This window comes from Pinus tabuliformis, chromosome X (genome assembly GCF_031772625.1).
Source record: "Pinus tabuliformis cultivar Carrire ecotype Pingquan chromosome X, CPIR1, whole genome shotgun sequence".
NCBI lineage: Eukaryota > Viridiplantae > Streptophyta > Pinopsida > Pinales > Pinaceae > Pinus > Pinus tabuliformis.
The window spans coordinates 526,557,560-526,578,945 of NC_142308.1; the positions used below are offsets into that span (position 1 = coordinate 526,557,560).

At 38.8% G+C, this 21,386-nt stretch overlaps 1 protein-coding gene across 1 annotated transcript; it reads left to right on the forward strand.

Moving 5' to 3' along the window:
* Window positions 1-13,015: 13,015 nt before the first annotated feature.
* Window positions 13,016-13,909, forward strand: LOC149141021 (uncharacterized). The gene has a single exon (XM_089451126.1). The coding sequence runs from the start codon at window positions 13,016-13,018 to the stop codon at window positions 13,907-13,909; it is 894 nt and encodes a 297-aa protein (XP_089307252.1).
* Window positions 13,910-21,386: the final 7,477 nt, after the last annotated feature.

The following is a 21,386-nucleotide window of genomic DNA, read 5'->3' on the forward strand; positions in this document are numbered from 1 at the left end:
ATGACAGAGCACTAAGCGACATACGATTGTGTTTGGCGGATGATGTTTTATTTAACATCGTGTCAGAGAAAACTGTCGCTGGTCTATGGACAAAGCTAGAAAAGTTGTACATGACTAAATCCTTAACAAATAGGATTCTTCTGAAGAGACAGTTGTACAGCTTGCGCATGAAGGAAGGTACGACAATAACTGATCATTTGAATACCTTTAATACTCTCTTGGTGTAGTTAGATAGCATAGAAGTAAAATTTGATTCAGAAGATAAAGATGTAACTTTATTATGCTCGTTGCCTGAGTCATGGGATCATTTTGTTACTTCTATAAGTCTTAGTTCATCAGAAACCCTTGAATTTGATGATATTGTTGGAGCTATGCTATCTGAAGAAACCAAAAAAAGGTCAAATCAAGAAACCTTTACATCAGAAGCAATGATGGTTAGAGGTCGATCTAAAGAAAGACGCCAAAGTCAGCAAAACAACTCTTGGTCAAAATCAAAAGGGAAGAAGAGTAAGCTAAAATGCTGGTTTTGCGGCAAATCGGGACATTTGAAGAAGGACTGTTGGAAGAGACAACAAACATCCAAAGGAGACTCTTCAATAGAAAATAAAGAAGCAAACACGATAGATACAGGTTCGGCATCTGGTTCAGGTATAAGTGATGAAGTTTTATCAGTTAATTTGTTAAATCATGATCAACATTGGTTGTTAGATTTTGGTGCGTCCAATCACATGTGCATTCATAAAGAGTGGTTTAAAACTTATAAATCAATCAATGATGGAGTATTTTACATGGGAAATGATGTCTCATGTAATGTTGTGGGAATTGGAAGCATCCAGATTAAAATGTTTGATGGGATAATTAAAATCTTAACTGATGTGTGACATGTGCCTAAACTCAGAAAAAATCTTATTTCTCTAGGAGTGCTAGACACAAATGGATATAAAACTTTTATTCAAGGTGGAGTAATGAAAATTTATAAAGGAATCCTACTAGTAATGAAAGCAAAGAAGGTTGGAAATCTTTTTCAGTTAGAAGGAAGAACAGAGTTAGATCATGCTTCAATTGTATTTGAAAACGACAGTGATTCTATTCTACTATGGAATCAATGGTTGGGCCATATGAGCGAAAGAGGATTAATTTTTTTATCTAATAGTAAGTTACTTCCTAGTTTAAAGTCTTTTAAGTTAGATTTTTGCAAACATTGTATATATGGGAAACAAAGCAAGCAGAAATTTAAAACTGGAAAACATACTAGTAAGGGAATCCTTGATTATATCCATTTTAATGTTTGGGGTCCATCTCCTACAACCTCATATGGAGGATCATCATATTTTGTATCTTTTACTGATGATTTCTCTAGGAAAGTATGGGTCTACACGTTGAAAAGAAAGTCTGATGTATTCACAGTTTTCAAGCAATTTAGAGCATTAGTAGAAAATATCACTGGAAGAACCATTAAATGTTTAAGAACTGACAACGGTGGTGAGTTTACTTCAAAGGAATTTGATAATTATTGCAAGGAAGTTGGGATTGAAAGACATAGAACTACTGCTTATACTCCTCATCAAAATGGATTTGTTGAACGCATGAACAAGACTCTTTTAGAGAGAGTAAGAAGTATGCTAAGTAACGCCAATTTGTAGAAGGAATTATGGATAGAAGCAGTATCTACGGCTTGTTATTTGATAAATCGATCACCATCAACTACAATAGGATGCAAAATTCCTCAAGAGGTATGGAAAGGTCATCGTTGTGATCATTCTAAATTGAAAGTTTTTGGTTCTGATGCATATGCTTTAATTCCGAAACATCAGCGTTCTAAATTAGATCCTAAATAAAAAAGACATATCTTTGTTGGATATGGTGTTGGGATTAAGGGATACAGGTTGTGGGATCCTACTACTCACAAGATCATCATTAACAGAGATGTTAAATTCAATGAATCTTCACTCGATAATCCAGATGTAGATATTAAATTGAAACAAGAAAATGTACCTAAGTTTCAACATATTCAGTTTGAAACCAGTTCAAACACTGATGATAGTAAAGATGAACAAGTTTCAGATGAAGATCATGAAGAAGTTCCTACAGATAATAATCAACAAATTGTGGAAGAACCAGAAACATCTTTAAGAAGGTCCACGAGAATCAGATATCGTCCTAAAAGGTATGATGATTATGTTACTTCAGTTGCTTTAACCGCTAATGATGATGAACTTTTATGCTATCAAGAAGCTGTAGAAGGTTCTAACAGTGATAAGTGGAAAGAAGCTATGAAGGAATAAATGAAAGCATTAGACAATAATGCCACATGAGACCTTGTAAAACTTCCGAATGACAGAAAAATTGTAGGATGTAAATGGGTTTACAAATTGAAAAGGGGTGTTGATGATAAAGAAGACAGGTACAAAGCGAGGATGGTTGTGAAAGGTTTTCCTCAGAAAGCAAGAATTGACTTTCATGAGATATTTTCACCAGTTGTTAAAATTGTTTCAATTCGGATTGTCTTAGCATTAGTTACTTTACTTTATTTATAATTACAATAACTAGATGTTAAGACTGCATTCTTACATGGAGATTTAGATGAAGAGATTTATATGGAACAACATGAAGGGTTTGTTCAAAATCGCAACAAGAAATTTGTCTGCAGGCTCAAAAAATCACTGTATGTTCTGAAGTAGTTCCTGAGACAATGGTACAAGAAATTTGATTATTTCATGATGAGCCAAAATTATATAAGAAGTGAATATGATCATTGTGTTTACTTGAAGAAATTAAGTAATGAGATGTTCATTATCTTAGTATTATATGTTGATGATATGCTTTTAGCAAGCAAAAGCATAAGGGAGATCAGCAGGTTAAAGGCTCATATGGCTAGGGCGTTTGATATGAAAGATCTAGGAGCAGCAAGATAGATTTTGGGCATGGAGATTTTCAGAGACAGGAGCAACGGTAAGCTGTGGTTATCACAAAAGAAGTATATTGAGAAAATACTCTTAAGGTTTGGTATGAACAATGTGAAGCCAGTTTCAGTCCCTTTAGCTTCCCATTTTAAGCTTTCTTCAAGTTTATGTCCTAACAAAAATGAAGAAAAGGAATATGTGTCTCGAATTCCATATGCCAATGTAGTAGGTTGTTTGATGTATGCGATGGTTAGTACACGACCAGATATTTCACACGCAGTTGGGGTTGTCAGTAGTATATGGAAAATCCAGGGAAAGTACACTGGTCAATAGTGAAATGGGTGCTTCGGTATCTGAGAGGCACAAGTGATTATTGTATCACTTATAACAGAAGTAGTGAATTTGTTTGCGGATATGTTGATTCTGATTTTGCAGGTGATTTGGATAAGAGAAGGTCAACTTCAGGATATGTCTTTACTCTTGCAGGTGGAGCTATTAGTTGCATGTCAAAGCTACAAAACATTGTTGCTTTATCCACTACAAAAGCAAAATACATAGCTGCTTCACATGCTTGCAAAGAAGCGATTTGTTTGGTGAGTTTGGTAGGTTACAAGACAACATTAAGTTATTTTGTGATAGTCAAAGAGCAATTCACTTGGCTAAAAATCCAGCCTATCATAGTAAATCAAAGCATATACCTATAAAGTACCATTTTGTAAGATAGGTTATCACTGAACGAGGATGCTCTCTTGAAAAAGTGCATACAAAGGAAAATTGTGCAGACATGTTCACGAAATGAGTTTTATTAGAGAAGCTACAATGGTGTCTGGCTTCTATCCTATTTTGTTGTGATAGAATTTATTATTCAATTTCTCCTCTACATCTATAAATTGTAAGCCTGTAGAGGCAAATGAATATGTGAGGTGTGAGGAAGAGGAAATCTGCTGTTGTAATCTCTTGTTGAATAATTGATAAGCCGATACCTCTTTTTGGTGGACGTAGCTCAGATTGGTTGGGTGAACCACGTTAAATGTTGTCTCATGTTTTATGTTGTGTGTGAATTTATTTATTTCATTTATGAGATCAAGTGAAAGAATCAACTGGGAATTTACGAGATCTAATCAAAGACTCGAATTAGAATGGGATGTGTTTCATTTTTTAACAAGCTTGACACAGGAAAAGAACCATGCTCATGACATATTGTTTCATTTGTTAACGAGCTTGACACAAGTAAAGGAAATCTACTCTGAGAACCTTGATTCATTTTTTAAGGAGTTTGACACAAGTAAAGGAACTCTGCTCTGAGAACCTTGATTAATTTTTTAAGGAGCTTAGCACATGACAAGGAACTCTAATATGAAAACGTTGATTCATTTTTTAAGGAGCTTGACATAAGACACGAAACTCTGCTCTGGGAACCTTGATTCATTTTTTAAGGAGCTTGACACAAGTAAAGGAAATCTACTCTAAGAACCTTGATTCATTTTTTAAGGATCTTGACATAAGACAAGGAACTCTGCTTCGGGAACCTTGGTTCATTTTTTAAGGAGCTTGACAAAAGACAAGAAATTCTGCTTCGGGAACTTTTTTAAGGAGCTTGACACAAGACAAGGAACTCTGCTTCAAGACCTTGATCAGGGTACATAAGAGGCCATGGCTTTCAAGAGATTCCCATCAGATGGGAGAACAATTGTCTGGAAGGTATACATATCAAGGGATATAACAGAAAGATCGTGATCAATTGTCCCTAGGACACAATGCACTATATCACTGACTAGATCACCAGTAGACGTGGGCATGGAACATGTTTCCACATGATTAGCCTATGGTAGGGGTGATATCACTTGCATACAAGAACCATTTAGGGAAGATGGTTCATTGGGAGTCAAATTAGGAGCAACGAACGAAAGTTGATCAATGGTCACAATTCTTCCTTGATGCGGGAAACACATTACTCGAAAGAGAGAAGAGACAAGAGCTCTCGTGACATAAACATAGCCACGGTCGAGGACTAAATTAAAATCTGAAGGGCCTTGGACAACTATCACATCGATATAGACGATCTTTCCTCCCAAAATAATAGGAAACTTAGGAAGGATCCCTAACGGTTAATTGGTTCCTCTGCTAAAAGCCAACAAATTATGGGTAACAGGTACAACCTGCAGAGAACCTAAAGCTTGCCAAGTAGTTTAGGACATAATACTAACATAGGCACCTTCATCTATAATTGTGCCAGGTACAGGTATATTATAATCTTGTACTGTGATCTGAAAGGCCACGTAAGAAGGAAGATGATATCCTTCCATTCGACTCCAATCAAAGGAAGTGACCATACTACTTGGAGGGGGTGCCATAGGAATGGAAGAACTACCCCCTTGCATTATGGGAACAGGAGGATCGCCCCCAGTATCATGGGAATGGGAGGATTTCCTCCCAATTCATTGGAATATGAAGAAACAAGGAGAACGTGAGTGGTATGAATTTCACTCTCTATGGGAAAGGTACAATCAACTGAAGGTGGAATCGAGTCAACCGTTTTCTCAACCAATGGTTGGTTGGGAACGGGCTCATGGGATTCACATTTAGAGAGAGTGGGATTGACTAGAGATGAACTCTAATCAATCACTTGATCAACTAGTGGAGGATATGGGGGAAGCTTTCGATAACCAGTCGAAAGACGAGGCTGAGAAGTTGTAAGGTTTTCCAACACTTTTGAGGCTTCATCCATACAAGGACAAAGGTGAATAGGATGATTCCCTTCACATAACCTATAGGGAAATTTGACTTTACCCTTTTTCCCATGAGCCTTACTATCACTAGTTGAGGGGTTGTCACCAACATGATCTCCAGAGGTCGATGTGAGCCTATAGACCACACTTCTAATACCTTAGGAATACCACGACAATCTCTAAGAAGGTGGTCACCCTTACAAAGCATGCAAGGGAACTTCACTTTTTGGGGTTGGTTAGAAGGTTTCTCCACATTAGTTGCATCTATAGCAATAGTTACGTGGTTTCCCCCTTGCTTTATTTTCTTCTTCTTCTTCATCCTCTTCTTCTTGTTCTTAACTTCCTGGTTATGAGAATCAATACTTTCACCAGGCGAAGAGGAAGAAAGGGATGAAGAAACAACATTCGAAGAAGGAAAAGGGCCAACTTTAGGATCAACTAGAGGTTGATATTGTTCAGGGGGAGGAGAAGCCGGTTGAGAAGCAGTTTGGACATTCAGAACCACAAGGGTTGAAAATAACCAAACTAGAAAACCAATGGTAAATCCAGGAAGGGACAATGTTTCCATAAAAGGAGCTGCAACATTTCCAAAAGAAGGAAAAGGACCAAGATTCCCGTCATAAGGGTTTCCTTTATTGGTGGACTCATGAACTATTTCCATTAGTCTTAACCTAATATCTACTAAGAAGTATTTCCATAGGAAGGATGTTGTTCTATGGTCAATTAATTGATTTTATAAATTAAATACACAAACAAAAGAAAGGGGTAACTAGGCAAAAGGGTTTACCAAGCAACCATGAACTGCAATATACACCTTGGCGAACCAAGGACTTAACGTATGGCAACCAATCTCCTCGAATGTTGTGTTCGGTGTATCATGGTATACAAGGTAGCATACTCGGTTACCTACGGATTTATAGAAACCTATAGGGCACTCCCAAAATATACTCGACGGTTTGTGAGAGTGTAGTCTGTAGTAGTGATGTCTAATGTGTAACCGTTCGATGAGAGTGTTCGCATATACTTTTCATGCGTGGAGTGTTGTCGGATATACCCAAAGGTATGTGGAGAATGATCCTATACACTTTTGTATGTGGAACGATATTTCACCGCCGGGATGCAACGCTGAAAAACAATGACAACTCCTACGTTTAAGGATGCTGAAACATGTCTCTAGCCTAGACCTCTAGATGTTTGCGTTAATGTTCCAAATTCTCCTTAAGTTAATTGAGATGAATTTTAAAGTTGATATCGAATTATGTTTTAGTTTCAAGGCTCAAAAAACAATGTCACCTGAACACACCTACGATGAAACTAATATTAAAAAATGATTATTTTAATTTCAATGAAAGCTATCGAGTGTAGGGAAGAAGTGTAAACATTGTTGCAACAATAAAATATACAACCAACAAGAGCTTCCTAACTAGATATTTAAACTTCACAATTTTGTTGAAACAACAAAAAAGAAAATGAATTTTAATTCACTAATGTTCACCTACGTGAATTTTTTCTTTTCAAATGATTGAAGATGCACTTATCAGCTTTCAACACCAAGCGATGTAATCTATGCTCAATGACAATCTCAAAAACAAATTTCCAGTGCAATATAACCTAATGCAATTCCAGAAGTAATGATCAATTTTGAGATGAAGGTTTAACAACTGCAAATGCAGTTTCTTCTAGTTTCAAAAGAACTAAAAATGATTATCAAATAGCAAATCAGTAACACATGCAAGCTGTCAAACAATAAATTTGATTACCCAAAGAACTAAAGATTCAACCAAAATTCATTTTTACTACTTAAACATGGAACAAAATTTTGCAAACCACAAAGAATCTAACAATAATAAGTCAACGTTCGATGCACTCAGAGTAGGAGAAATACTTTAGAGATCAAGACATTCTAGATCCTCTATCAAAAACCCTAAAAAAATCTCATTTTTGGGACCAACTCTATTGTAATGGTAAAAATTTGTGCTGATAGTCTTCAACGCTATTGTAAGAGCAAAATCCATGCTGACAGCGCTCTGTTTTGCATAAAATAGCGCTATGGGCGAGAAAATATTAGGAAAAAATGAAAAAAGTTGAACAAAGACCTATATTTGACACTCTAAACCACACACCACTTAGAATGTGGATCAACAAGCAATCAAAGTTATGGATCACTAAGAGGTTGGCCAAACCTATCAAAAGAGACCAAAGACAAAATAGGCTTGAAGGGTTATGTACTCCCCAGCGGAGTCACCATTTTGTTGTGCAGGCAATCCTTTCTATGGATAGAAACGATCCCTCTAGTCCTATGGGAGGATCTAGCAACTACAAAAGACAACTACATGCAATCTTTCCCAATTCATACTAGAAAATACAAAGGAGGATAGATCCTCCTACCTCTCTCTGATGTTAATACCCTTTATGTCAACTTTGACTCTTTGGCTCCCGAGCTCACAATCTCCTCTTCACTGGTGTAGATGAGTGCCTGCAAGAAAGATCAAGTGGAGACAACAAAACTATGCAGAGCATAACATTTTCTAATATAAATTATGTAACATATCAAGGAGCAGTACAATATATGGACAATAATTGATACATTTATGGGAAGAAAACATATATTGTATTATTAATAGATGAAAAAGGGAGCATTACGATCAATGAAGCCTTGATGTTTGAAGCTTCCTTCATGTGAGATTCCAATTCCAAGCCTTAGCCTTCAAACACCTTTTTTCCTTTGCAAATGGCTAACATTTGAGCACAATTCAGCACTAGGATGGAAACCAACCAAACAACAACCAACCATTAGTGGATGGTGGGAAATTCATTTATAGGGAAGGAGAGGGAGTTGAGGATCCATGAAAAGAGGGAGGAGTTACACATCTCAAGAGAGAGATCCATGGAAGTAGGATCTAGGGGTAGGAATGGGAGGTCTCGTTCCAATCTTCATTCACCTAAAACTACATCATTGTTCTCGAGCTTTCTAGTAAGAGAAGGTTCTCCTCCATTTTGGGAAAAACTGCCTAAAGAGGACCAACGCGGATTTTCCTGATAAAAGTAGTGCTCACAACGCTAGTCATGTGTTATGCTAGAGGTTACCAGTACAAATTTTCCTGATAAAAGTAGCATTGGGCTTGCAAAACAAGGTTTTTGACAAGCTCTTCAGAATGCTTTCAAGGTAATTTTTCTTCTTTTTCTTTAGGGATGTTCCAAACATGTTTCATGTTGAATACATTGTTTGCGACAACTTTCATCACTCTACGACACTTGCAACATTAAAGACACAAAGTGCGATACTTCAGGATACGAGACTGGGAGTGCAACAAAATATTGTATAACACTACCTACTTAGCCACTCCCAAATCCAAATAATAAAGCTCCTCAACAACCCATCTATAATGTTGAGGGTCAAAATTTTCAAGCTTGTATGATAGCCCCTCTAGGTCTAGATGACATCCAACTTAGATCTAGTAGGGTTTTGCAAAAGAAGTCACCACCAGTTGTCATCGAAGAATATAAGGAGGATTAAATTCCAGAAAAAGAGGCATCTCTTGCTCAAGAAAAAACTCCTCGAAAGGAAGATGTTCCTACACAATTGGGTGACAACCAAATAAAATCAACCCCTACAATTTCTCTAGTAGAGCAATATTTTGTTTCCCTACAAAGTCCTCCTTTTACCGAAAGGCTTCAAATTGATAAGGGAATAGAAAGGAAAATCATTGTACCTGAATATAATATGCGAGACAAATTGAAAAATATTTGCATCAAAATTCCTTTACTTCAAGTTATAAAGGAAATATCTATATTTGCAAAAAAAATAAAGGAATTGCGCATAAAAAACCAGGAAGAAAAAGAAAAAGCATTAAAAGATTCAATTGGTAGGAAAGATTGCAGATATTATGATGGGGAAACCAATAGTTCAAAAATATTGAGATCGAAGTAGCCCTATTGTAGATATTCATATCAGTGGTACTGAAACCCCAAACACTTTAATTGATTTAGGAGCAGGCATTAGTATCATGAGCAAGCAAACTGTGGATCAATTAAAGCTTCTTAATCTTCAATATACCCCAACTTTAATGCAACTAGCAGATAGATCTATTATCAAACCTGATGGTATATTAGAAGATGTATATGTATCTTTAGATTCATGGGAGTATCCTGTTGATTTTATGATTTTAACTCCCAATAATAATTTAGGAGGCCATCCATTGATCCTTGGTAGACCTTGGATAGCTAAAGTTGACACATTTATAAGTTGTAGATCAGGTGATATGTACATTTTTTATGGCAGTTCTACTAAGAGATTCACATTATATCGCCCTGCAAAACAATAACTGAAATAGAAAGTGAAGTTTGGATTGATGATGATAATGAAGACTTTGAAGATATTCAACTTGTATTTACTCTTTCACAAATTGATGAGGAGGATCAATTGATAAATTTGATGAATAATAATGATTCTTCTTCATATTGTGAACAAGATCAAAATTTTCAACAGAAATGTAATATTATATATTTATCATCTTGCCAATCTAGAGTAACTTTACATTCTATGGAAACGTTTGGAAATTATTTAGTAGAAATTTTTCCATGCAAAACATTAAACATTAAGAATAACTTGGAATTATTTCAAAAGAAACAATTGATAAAGATGCTACAAAAACATTCATCTGCAGATGCATGGGAATATACTGACATGAAGGGAATTGGCACTAATACATGTATGCATCACATTTACATTAAGGAAAATTCCAAACCAGTGAGACAACCTCAGAGAAGGATGAATCCTAATCTGAGAGAAATTGTTAAGGAGGAACTACAAAAATTGCTTAATGTGATTTTCATTTACTCGATATCAGATAGTCAATGGATCTCACCTTTAGTGATTGTTCCTAGGAAGAATGGAAAGTGGAGAGCGTGCATTGATTATAGAGAACTAAATAAGGCTACTTTAAAAGATTATCTTTCATTGCCTTTCATTGATCAAGTATTAGATACTTTAGCGGGGAAGAAATATTTTTCATTTCTTGATGGTTTTAGTGGAAATAACCAAATTCAACTAGCACCAGAAGATCAAGATAAAACAAATTTTACATGTCCATGGGGTACATATGCTTACAAGATACTTCCTTTTGGGTTATGTAATGCACCTGCAACATTCCAAAGAGCAGTTTTAGTTTAGATACCTTTTCTGACTTGATTCATGATTGTGTAGAAGTTTACATGGATGATTTCACTGTCTATGGAAACAATTTTGAAGAAGCTCTTGAAAAATTAGAAAAAGTTCTCATTAGATTCAAAGAAGCAAATCTTTCATTGAGTCATGAAAAATGTTTTATGATGTTTAATGATGGAATTGTTTTGGGTCATCATATTTCAAGTGATGGAATCGAGGTGGATGCATCTAAGCTAGAGGTAATCTCTAAAATTTCATTTGCCACTTGTCAAAGAGATGTTAGAAGTTTTCTTGGTTTTATAGGATATCACAGAAGATTCATAGAAAACTTCAAAAAATTAACTTTTGATTCTTTAAAATTCTTACAAAAGATTGTGATCTTGTTTGTAATTCTAATTGCCATAAGGCATTTGAATCATTGAAACAAAAAATTACCGAAGCACCAATCTTAAGAGGGCCTAACTAGTCTCTCCATTTTCATATTTCAACTGATGCTTTAACTACAACCTTAAGAGTTGTATTGGTACAAAAAGATTTGACTCCTAATGTAATTTATTATACAAGCAATAATTTGACTCCTTCAGAGTTAAATTATACATTAAAAGAAAATAAGTTTTTACTTGTTGTTCATTCCAACAATAAATTTCGACATTACATTACTGGTTATGAAACTTTCATTCATACATATCATTCTCATATTAGATATTTAATGAATAAACTAATTACTAATGGTAGGATTACTAGAGACATCTCAACACAACCAGGGTAGGGCTCCAGATCCTTAGCGGTGAAGTCATCCTAATACTAGATAATAATATTTCTTCCTCCAATGGCACCTAGTAATATTTTCTTCCAATGAATCGCGTCCTGTTGGAACCGTGCGCACCTGAGCCCTAGGAGATCAACCCCAGTAGCGCAGTGCAGCGGCCTGGGCCTTGGCCCCAGCCATGGCCCCTCCGGATCCGCCTCAAGAGGATCACGATCCTCAAAGAGCCTTCTCGGATCTAGTAAAATCTCTCCCTCCCCATCACCCCAGACCAGTAATTTCGAAATTTGTTAAAAAACTTGACATTCTTCAGGAAGTTCAGCTGCCTCCAACCCTTCCTTGCATGGTAGCGCTATCTCTTGCTGAGAAAGGACTCATAGGGCAGTTCACAAGCCTCTGGCCTTCGCCAAGAACAGTGCAGAGATGGGTCGAACGAAATTGGTCAAAAAAGATCCCAGGGAAAATATCAATCAGATTTTGTGGAAGAGGGTATTACACATTCCACTTTGAATCCAAAGTAGACAAGGACCTGATCTTCAGAAATGGGCCGTATTTCATGGATTCCAGGGATCTCTACCTCAACAAATGGACCCTAGATTTCGATCAAGAACTGGATATCCCCAGTGCTGTTCCAATTTGGGTCCATCTCCCACACTTACCTCTCCATTGCTGGGGAGATGAGTCAGTTCGGGCCATAGGGAATGCTGTTGGCAAATACATTGATCGTAGCGAGCCTGAGGACAACATGCAAGCCTACACAAGGATCTGTGTCGAAGTGGACCTAGGTCGAGGATTGCCGGAAGCAATAAAGCTAAAAGTGGACGATTGGAGCCATATACAGCAACTGGACTATGAGTAGATACCATTTAAATGTAAGGTATGTCACGAATACGGGCATTTTGCTAACAGATGCACTAAAATTCTAAATGCAGAGAATGAAGAGCAAGACGGAAAATGGGAACCTGTTAAAAAGAAGAAATCAACCCCCCCCCAAGCCTTCCAAGGATTCTGGCAATCCTGGTCCTTCTGTTCAGCGCCCTTCCTCCCCCTCTCTCACCCCTTCTGAACCCCTCCTCCCCGATCCTCCCCTCCCCTCCTCCTCCAACCCCTTTCTTATCCTTTCCACTGATGATTCCATTCCTGACATCCCCTCCACTGAGCCCCCAGTCTCCCTTCAACCTCAGACCATCTCTTCTCAACCCCCTCTCGAGCCCCACCCATCAAGGATTACTAGAAGCTCTTCTAAAGAACATGGAGCATCCAGCGATACGTACAAAAAACCAGGCCCTGGCAGAAAATCCGCTAAACAACATAGGGACGAGAACGCCCAAAAGGACATAGCAATGGGCACACAAACTCCAATAGAGTCCTTCATCCTTGGACATCAAGAGAAAGAGACAAGTGGTAAAGACCAAGAGAGGCGAGCACCTCTCCGCATGCCCAATGCGCCATGTTGAAAATCCTTTCATGGAACAGCAGGGGTCTAGGGCACCCCTCTAAAACAGCTGCCCTCAGAGATCTAATTTACACTGAGAAGCCAGAAATAATGCTGATACAGGAAACAAAACAAGATCAGCATGAAATGAAAAAAATTATAGATCAGCAGAAACAATACTTGGGAAGCATTAGCGAATCCAGAGGAGCCTCGGGAGGCATTGTTACCATTTGGGACAGCAGCAAATGGATTTGTACTGCTGCAAATCCCCATCAGAACTGGATCAGAACTACTCTTGACAGCAGAACAGGCAATCAGACAGTGATCATATATAATGTTTATGTACCCAACCATTACAGAGAAAAGGAAATTTGTTGGGATGATTTGAAGAATAGCATTGATGGGGAAAGAAATCCAAATATCATAGTTGCAGGCGACTTTAACCTGATATTGCATGCAAATGAAAAAAGGGGAGGCACATTCGCTTCAGATCCCTTTAGAGATCGCCTGGAGGCCATCATTCAGGATCATGATTTAGTTGATATCATTCCCAAAAATCGCAGATATACCTGGAGCAATCGCAAGATTGGTAGTGGCAATATAATGGAAAGATTAGACAGATTTCTAGTTAACATCTCGCTCCTCTCAACATTTTCTGTAGGATACACCAACATCCTCAGTACTTCCACTTCTGATCACTATCCTATCACCCTAACTTTGGAAACCCACTGTCCTCTTGGTCCCATCCCATTTAAATATAGTCCTCTTTGGAATCGGATCCCTGCGGCCAGAGAAATTGTCAAGGAAACATGGAGCCAGCATGTGGAAGGCTCGCCATGTTTCATTTGGGAAACCAAATTAAAAAGAACCAAGAAGGCATTAAAGGATTGGGCCAAAGAAAGTTACTAGGAACCAGAGGAGAACAAAAAGAAGGTTAAAAATGAGTTAGAAGATGTGCAGGCAAGGATTGAAGAGCATGGACTAACGCAGCAAAGCAAAGAGCAAGAGAACGCATTATATGCACAGCTGAGCTATATTAATAGGGAGGAAGAAACCAAATGGCGCATAAAATCCAGACAATTATGGCTCCAAGGGGGAGACAAAAATACAACTTACTTCCACAAACAGGCCACTGCTCGAAAGCTCAGAAACAATGTAAATACAATCTTGGATAGTGAAGGAAACCGACACAACACTCAAGAGGCCATAAGGAATGCAGCTTCTAAGCACTACAAGGATCTCCTAACTGAAGTCAAAGGGGCAGAAGACTACTCTAACCTACTCCAGCATCTGCCCAAAGGAGTTACAAAGGAGATGAATGATAATCTTAGCAAAGAAATTGAAGAAGAAGAAATTAAAAGAGCAATCTGGAGCCTGCACCCTGATAAAGCACCAGGGCCTGACGGATTTCCCATCTGCTACTACAGGGAGTTCTGGACTGTGATAAAAAAAGACCTGTTAAAGATGATTCGGTGGGTGCAAAGGAAAGGGAAGCTTGGAGGATTCACCAATTCTACCTTTTTAGCCCTCATTCCCAAGGAAAATCGGCCTTCCTCCTTCTCTAGATTCAGACCCATTTTCCTTTGCAATTCTTTGTTAGAAAATTATATATTACGGAGCAATGGAACACATAAAATATTGCAGAAATATAAACACAAAAAACGCACAAAACAAGAGAGACACAGATATACGTGGTTCACCCAGTTTGGGCTACGTCCACCTCGAACAGCCAGTCCTTCCTTTCTATTATCCAGAAAAATGAAGAGACACAACCTACAACAAATCCGTTGTAATATCCTCTGTTTTCTCTCACAGTCTCACCTCTCTATTCCTCGCTCACAGAATACACATCTATCTCACAGCCTCAAATACAATACCCTCATACAAAGAGAGGGGTTGCCTTCTAGGGCAAAAAACCCTAAACTAAACATAAGTTCTACCGTCAGATCATCCGCTTAATGAATGGCCCAGATTGACTAGAAATTACTATACTTTTACAAGGCAATTTTACAGCTGTTTTTAGCTTCGGGGGCGCTGCCCCCGAAACCCCCCGCCAGGGCCGCCCCCCCTGGACCCCCCTGCAGCGAATATTTTACGGGCGGCGTTGCCGCCCCCATTTCGAACTGGGGTCCTATGTGGCGATACCTTTGAATATAGAAGATAATCAGGCTCCACACCCAACAATCTCCCACTTGGAGACTGATTGTAGCAACTCCACCGCTGCTCCATTTGCTGGACAATGACTCCTCTTTGGACCTGGCTGTTTCTCATCTTCATCATCATCCTTGAAGACTAACTGAAACTGAGCATACTCTCAGTTTTTCCCTGGTTACAACTTTTGTTAGCATATCTGCAGGATTCTGGCTAGTGTGTATCTTTTCTAGCTTCAACTCTCCATCTTCCAACACTGATCGTATGAAATGGTACTTGAGCTGTATGTGTTTAGTCCTGGAGTGAAATGCTGAGTTCTTTGCAAGATGAATGGCACTTTGGCTATCACTGTATAACGTGCCCATATCATGCTCCTTACCCAATTCACCCATAAACCTTTGTAACCAAATCATTTCTTTACTAGCCTCTGTAGCAGCAACATACTCTGCTTCTGTTGTTGAAAGTGCAACAACACTTTGGATTTTTGAAACCCAACTGACAGCTGTTCCTCCAACAGTAAATAAATATCCTGTAGTGCTCCTCCTGTTATCTCTGTCACCTGCCATATCTGCATCAACATATCCTTGTAGGGAGATGTTTGAACCACCAAAGCATAATGCTTGATTTGTGGTACCTTTCAAATATCTGAGAATCCATTTCACTGCCATCCAATGTTCCTTTCCTGGATTGTTCATGTACCTGCTTACAACTCCCACTGCATGTGCAATATCAGGCCTTGTGCAGACCATTGCATACATTAAGCTTCCAACTGCTGATGCATATGGAACTTTAGACATATAATCCATGTCTTCTTGGGTCTTTGGGCACATTTCCTTGCTAAGTTTGAAATGGCTAGCAAAAGGTGTACTAACTGGTTTTGCATTGTGCATGTTAAATCTTTTCAACACCTTTTGTATGTACTCATTCTGAGACAATGTTAATTTACGATTTTTCCTGTCTCTAGTTATTCTCATACCAAGGATTTGTTTCGCAGCTCCCAAATCCTTCATTGCAAATGAATTTGCCAATTTTCTTTTGAGCACATTTATTTCCTGCATGTTAGATCCTGCAACAAGCATGCCATCTACATACAGTAACAATATAATATAGCTGCCATCATTTTGCTTTTTCAAATAAACACAATGATCAGAGTGACATCTAGTATAACCTTGTTCAGACATAAACTTGTCAAATTTTAGATACCACTGCCTTGGAGCCTGTTTTAAGCCATACAAGCTCTTCTTCAACCTGCACACTAGTTTCTCCTTCCCTTTCACCTCATATCCTTGTGGCTGCTGCATATATATCTCTTCCTCCAAATCCCCATGGAGAAAGGCTGTCTTTACATCTAACTGCTCAAGATGCAAATCTTCAGCTGCTACAAGACTTAAAATAGTTCTGATTGAAGTCATTTTAACAACAGGAGAAAATATTTCATCAAAATCAATACCTTTCTTCTGTGCAAACCCCTTCACCACAAGTCTAGCTTTATACCTCTGTTTTCCTCCATCTTCTTCCTTCAGCCTGTAAACCCATTTATTCTTCAACATAGTTTTTCCTACAAGCAACCTGACTAAATCCCAAGTCTGGTTATGCATTAAGGATTCCATCTCTTCTTCCATGGCTACCTCCCACTTCTTCCTGCTTTCAACCTGCATTGCTTCTTCATAACATTCGGGTTCACCGGAATCAGTCAACAATAAATAATATAATGAAGGAGAGTATCGTTCAGGGGGTCTACCTATCCTGGTAGATCTTCTAACACCACTTTCAGGTGTTTGGGGTGCCTGTTGTTGTTGTGGTGGTTGTTGTTGTTGTGGTTGTTGATTATTATTATTTTCAGGCACCTTTACTTTTTCAGTGATTTCATCAAGAACTGCGTATTCCTTGTTTTCCTTTTCCTGTTTCTTTTCCTGCAACTGATTCTTATACAAGACCTTTTCATTGAATATTACATCTCTGCTCCTAATGATTTTGTGATTTTCGTAATCATATAAGCGATAACCAAAATCATTAACACCATATCCAATAAAGGTACATTTCTTTGACTTTGCCTCAAGCTTTGTTCTATTTTCTTTATCAATATGGACAAAGGCCTCACAACCAAAAGGCTTTAAAATAGAGTAGTTTACCTTTTTACCTGTCCATGCTTCCTCTGGAACACCACCATCCAAGGAACTTGAAGGCCCTCTGTTTATTAGATAAACAACAGTATCTACAGCATCTGCCCAAAAATGTAAAGGCAATCCTGCATGCAATCTCATGCACCTTGCACGCTCCATGATTGTTCTGTTCATCCTTTCTGACACACCATTTTCTTGTGGTGTTCTTGGAACTGTCTTCTCTTTGCGAATTCCATGCTCTGAACAGTACCTATCAAACTCTTTGCTGCAATATTCACCTCCATTGTCTGATCTAAGACACTTCAATTTCTTTCCTGTCTCAATCTCAACCAAAGCTTTCCATTTCTTGAAAGTATCAAATACATCAGATTTATTCTTAATACAATAAATCCAAGTTTTTCTAGTTGCATCATCAATAAAAGTAACATAATAACGAGAGCCACCAAGAGATGATACCTGAGCAGGTCCCCATACATCTGTATGCACAAGCTCTAATTTTTCATTCTTCTTTTCTTTCCCAACTCTGAGAAATCTGACTCTCTTCTGTTTTCCATAAATGCAATTCTCACAGAAGTCCAAATCAACATTCTTCAAACCCGGCAACAAATTCCTTGAGTGAAGAATCTTCATCCCCTTTTCACTCATGTGTCCAAGCCTATGATGCCATAATGCTGCATCTGCTCCTTTGGAAGTTAAAGCATTAACAGAGTTAGAAATACCATTACATAAATACAATGTACCAACCTTTTCGCCTTTTGCTATTACCATGGCTCCTTTAGTGACCTTCCAAGCTTTATATGTGAAAGTTGTCACACAACCTTCACCGCCTAACTGCCCTGTTGAAATTAGATTTTTCTTTAGATCTGGAACATGCCTTACCTCCTTTAATAGCCATTGGTTTCCATTCTGCTGTTTTACAAGAACCTTGCCCATTCCAACGATTTTACAGGGTTTATCATCACCTAGACGAACTTGTCCAAAATCTCCTTGAACATAGTCATGAAAGTATTTCTTATCAGGTGTGGCATGGAATGAAGCCCCTGAATCTACCACCCAGGAATCAGTAATATTTTCGAAAGAAAGAATCAAAGCATCTTGTAACACCTCACCTGTCACATTTGCTTCATGATTGTTTTCTTGCTGTGCATCTCCTTCTTTTCCCTTCCGAGATCTACAGTCTTTCTTTAGGTGTCCTTTCTTTCCACATTTCCAGCACACTATCCCTGATCTGGACTTGGATCTGCCTTTCCTTGATTTACTGCGATATCCTGAGCTCTTTCCTCTTTCCATTTTTCTTCCTCTAGACTCTGCACTCAAAGCATTTCCCGATGTCTCACCGGAGCTTTTCCGTCGCATTTCCTCGCTAAGGATAGCACCGACGACATCATCAAACTTTAAAGTACTAGATCCAGAAACGGAGTTACTAATGGCCATTACCAAACCATTCCAACTTTCTGGTAATGAGCACAAGAATAACAGAGCTCTAACTTCATCATCAAAGTTTACCCCTACAGAACTTAACTGACTTGTAACTGTATTAAAATCATTTAAATGGTTTGCAACAGATCCACCTTTCGACATATTCATATTAAATAACCGTTTCATAAGAAATACCTTGTTTGAGGCCGAGGGTTTTTCATATAGTTTTGACAACGTCTGCATCAAACCCTCTGTCGTGGTTTCCTTCGAAATGTTGAAGGCGACTGACGCAGCAAGGCACAACCGTATTGTTCCGAGTGCCTTTCTATCGAGAAGGTTCCATTCTTCGTCTTTCATACCCGTCGGCATCTTTGTTTTTCCGCCCAATGGTAGGTATAGATCTTTCTGATACAGATAATCTTCCATCTGCATCTTCCACAGCGAGAAGTTTTGGCCGTTAAATTTCTCGACCCTAAACTTACCATCTTCCGCCATTGCTCCCACTCGAACCAGGAACCCTTCTTTCCTGCGAGTTTATCAGCCAAATAGACCTTCGGCTCTGATACCAGTTGTTAGAAAATTATATATTACGGAGCAATGGAACACATAAAATATTGCAGAAATATAAACACAGAAAACGCACAAAACAAGAGAGACACAGATATACGTGGTTCACCTAGTTTGGGCTACGTCCACCCCGAACAGCCAGTCCTTCCTTTCTATTATCCAGAAAAATGAAGAGACACAACCTACAACAAATCCGCTGTAATATCCTCTGTTTTCTCTCACAGTCTCACCTCTCTATTCCTCGCTCACAGAATACACATCTATCTCACAGCCTCAAATACAATACCCTCATACAAAGAGAGGGGTTGCCTTCTAGGGCAAAAAACCCTAAACTAAACATAAGTTCTACCGTCAGATCATCCACCTAATGAACGACCCAGATTGACTAGAAATTACTATACTTTTACAAGGCAATTTTACAGCTGTTTTTAGCTTTGGGGGCGCTGCCCCCGAAACCCCCCGCCAGGGGGGGGCTCCCAAAGGTCGCAGCTGCCCCCCCCCTGGACCCCCCCTGCAGCGAATACCCATTTCGAACTGGGGTCCTATGTGGCGATACCTTTGAATATAGAAGATAATCAGGCTCCACACCCAACATTCTTCATACAAAATTCTAACCAAAATCCTAGCCTCCAGACTTAAACCCCTCCTCCCCTCATTGATATCTGAAAACCAAGGAGGCTTTTTGCCTAACAGACATATCACTGACTCCATTCTTCTCGTCCAAGAAGCCATTCACTCAAGTCTATCCAGAAAAGAGAAAGGATTTGTCTTAAAGCTTGATCTGACGAATGCCTTCGATAGAGTAAGGCACTCCTTCTTATCTGTTGTTCTTAATAAGATGGGCTTTGAATCTTCCTTCATTAATCTTATTGTTGCTTGTATATCCGGTCCCTGGATCTCCCCCTTGATCAATGGTAGACCAGGTGAAGCATTCCAATCATCCCGGGGTCTTAGGCAGGGCTGCCCCCTTTCCCCCTATCTCTTCATTCTCATGGCAGAATCCTTCAGTCAAGCCCTGGACCACAACAGAAGAGTGGGACTTATAACTGGTATCAAATTTGGGAATGGAGTAAAAAATATTAATCACTCTCAGTTCGCTGATGATACCTTATTAATTGGAGGAGCCTCCACTACAATTGCAAGAAGGTTCAAGAAATTGCTAGATCAATTTATGGAGTACTCGGGAGGCTTGGTAAATCAGCTCAAAAGCTGTATCTACGGATGGAACACGACAAATCAAGTTATTCACAGCATCACCAACATATTTGGTGTCACATGCAAATCTGAATGGACCCATTTTTCATACTTGGGCATGCCAGTGAGTTTGGGACCTCTGAAGGCTGAAACTTGGAACGGGATCATAGACAAAGTAAAGAGGAAAGTGCAACAATGGGGAACAATGTGGCTTAACCCTGCAGGTAGACTCATCCTCCTTAAATCAGGTATCACTTCCCTTCCTCTTTATCGCTTTTCTCTTTATCAGGCTCCTGCTATCTTTCACCATAAATTGGAAGTTTCCCTTCGCCAATTCCTTTGGCAAGGGGGAAAGAGTGACAAAAGCAAGTTCAGTTTAGTCAACTAGAAGCAGGTTATTCAAACTCAAGATAGAGGAGGCCTTGGCATCAGAGCACCAAAATTTTTAAATCTGGCCTTTGGCGCGAAAATTGTATGGAGGTTAATAACAGGGCCCCCAATGTGGTGGAAAAGAGTGCTGGAGATCAAGTATCTAAACTTCCCCAGGCAGCATCTTCTTGACTCCAATATCCCCAATAGAGACTCTACCAAAATCTGGAGGTTATGTAAGAAAGCTCTTCCTATGATGATCCAAAATATTTCGAAAGTCCCAGGGGGGGAGCCAGCATAAACTTTGGAACTGACAAAATACTGGGACATCAACCTTTGAGCATGCATAAAGAAGCCACTCCTGTCATCAAATACCTTAACGAGAAAGGTATCTATAAGCTAGCTCAAATCTCTAGCTGGGATCCTCATTCCCATGCTTGGATTGGCTGGTCCTTCCCAGAAATTCCCAATGCCTTAGAACCCAGTCTCAGCTGCCTAAAGACTCTTCTCCACAGCAAGGCTCCTATCAAAGAAGATGAAATGGACGACTTTCGTTGGGATTC

Excerpts from the sequence above, each read along its gene's own strand:
- LOC149141021 (XM_089451126.1), top strand. The coding sequence starts at position 13,016 with ATGTTGAAAATCCTTTCATGGAACAGCAGGGGTCTAGGGCACCCCTCT.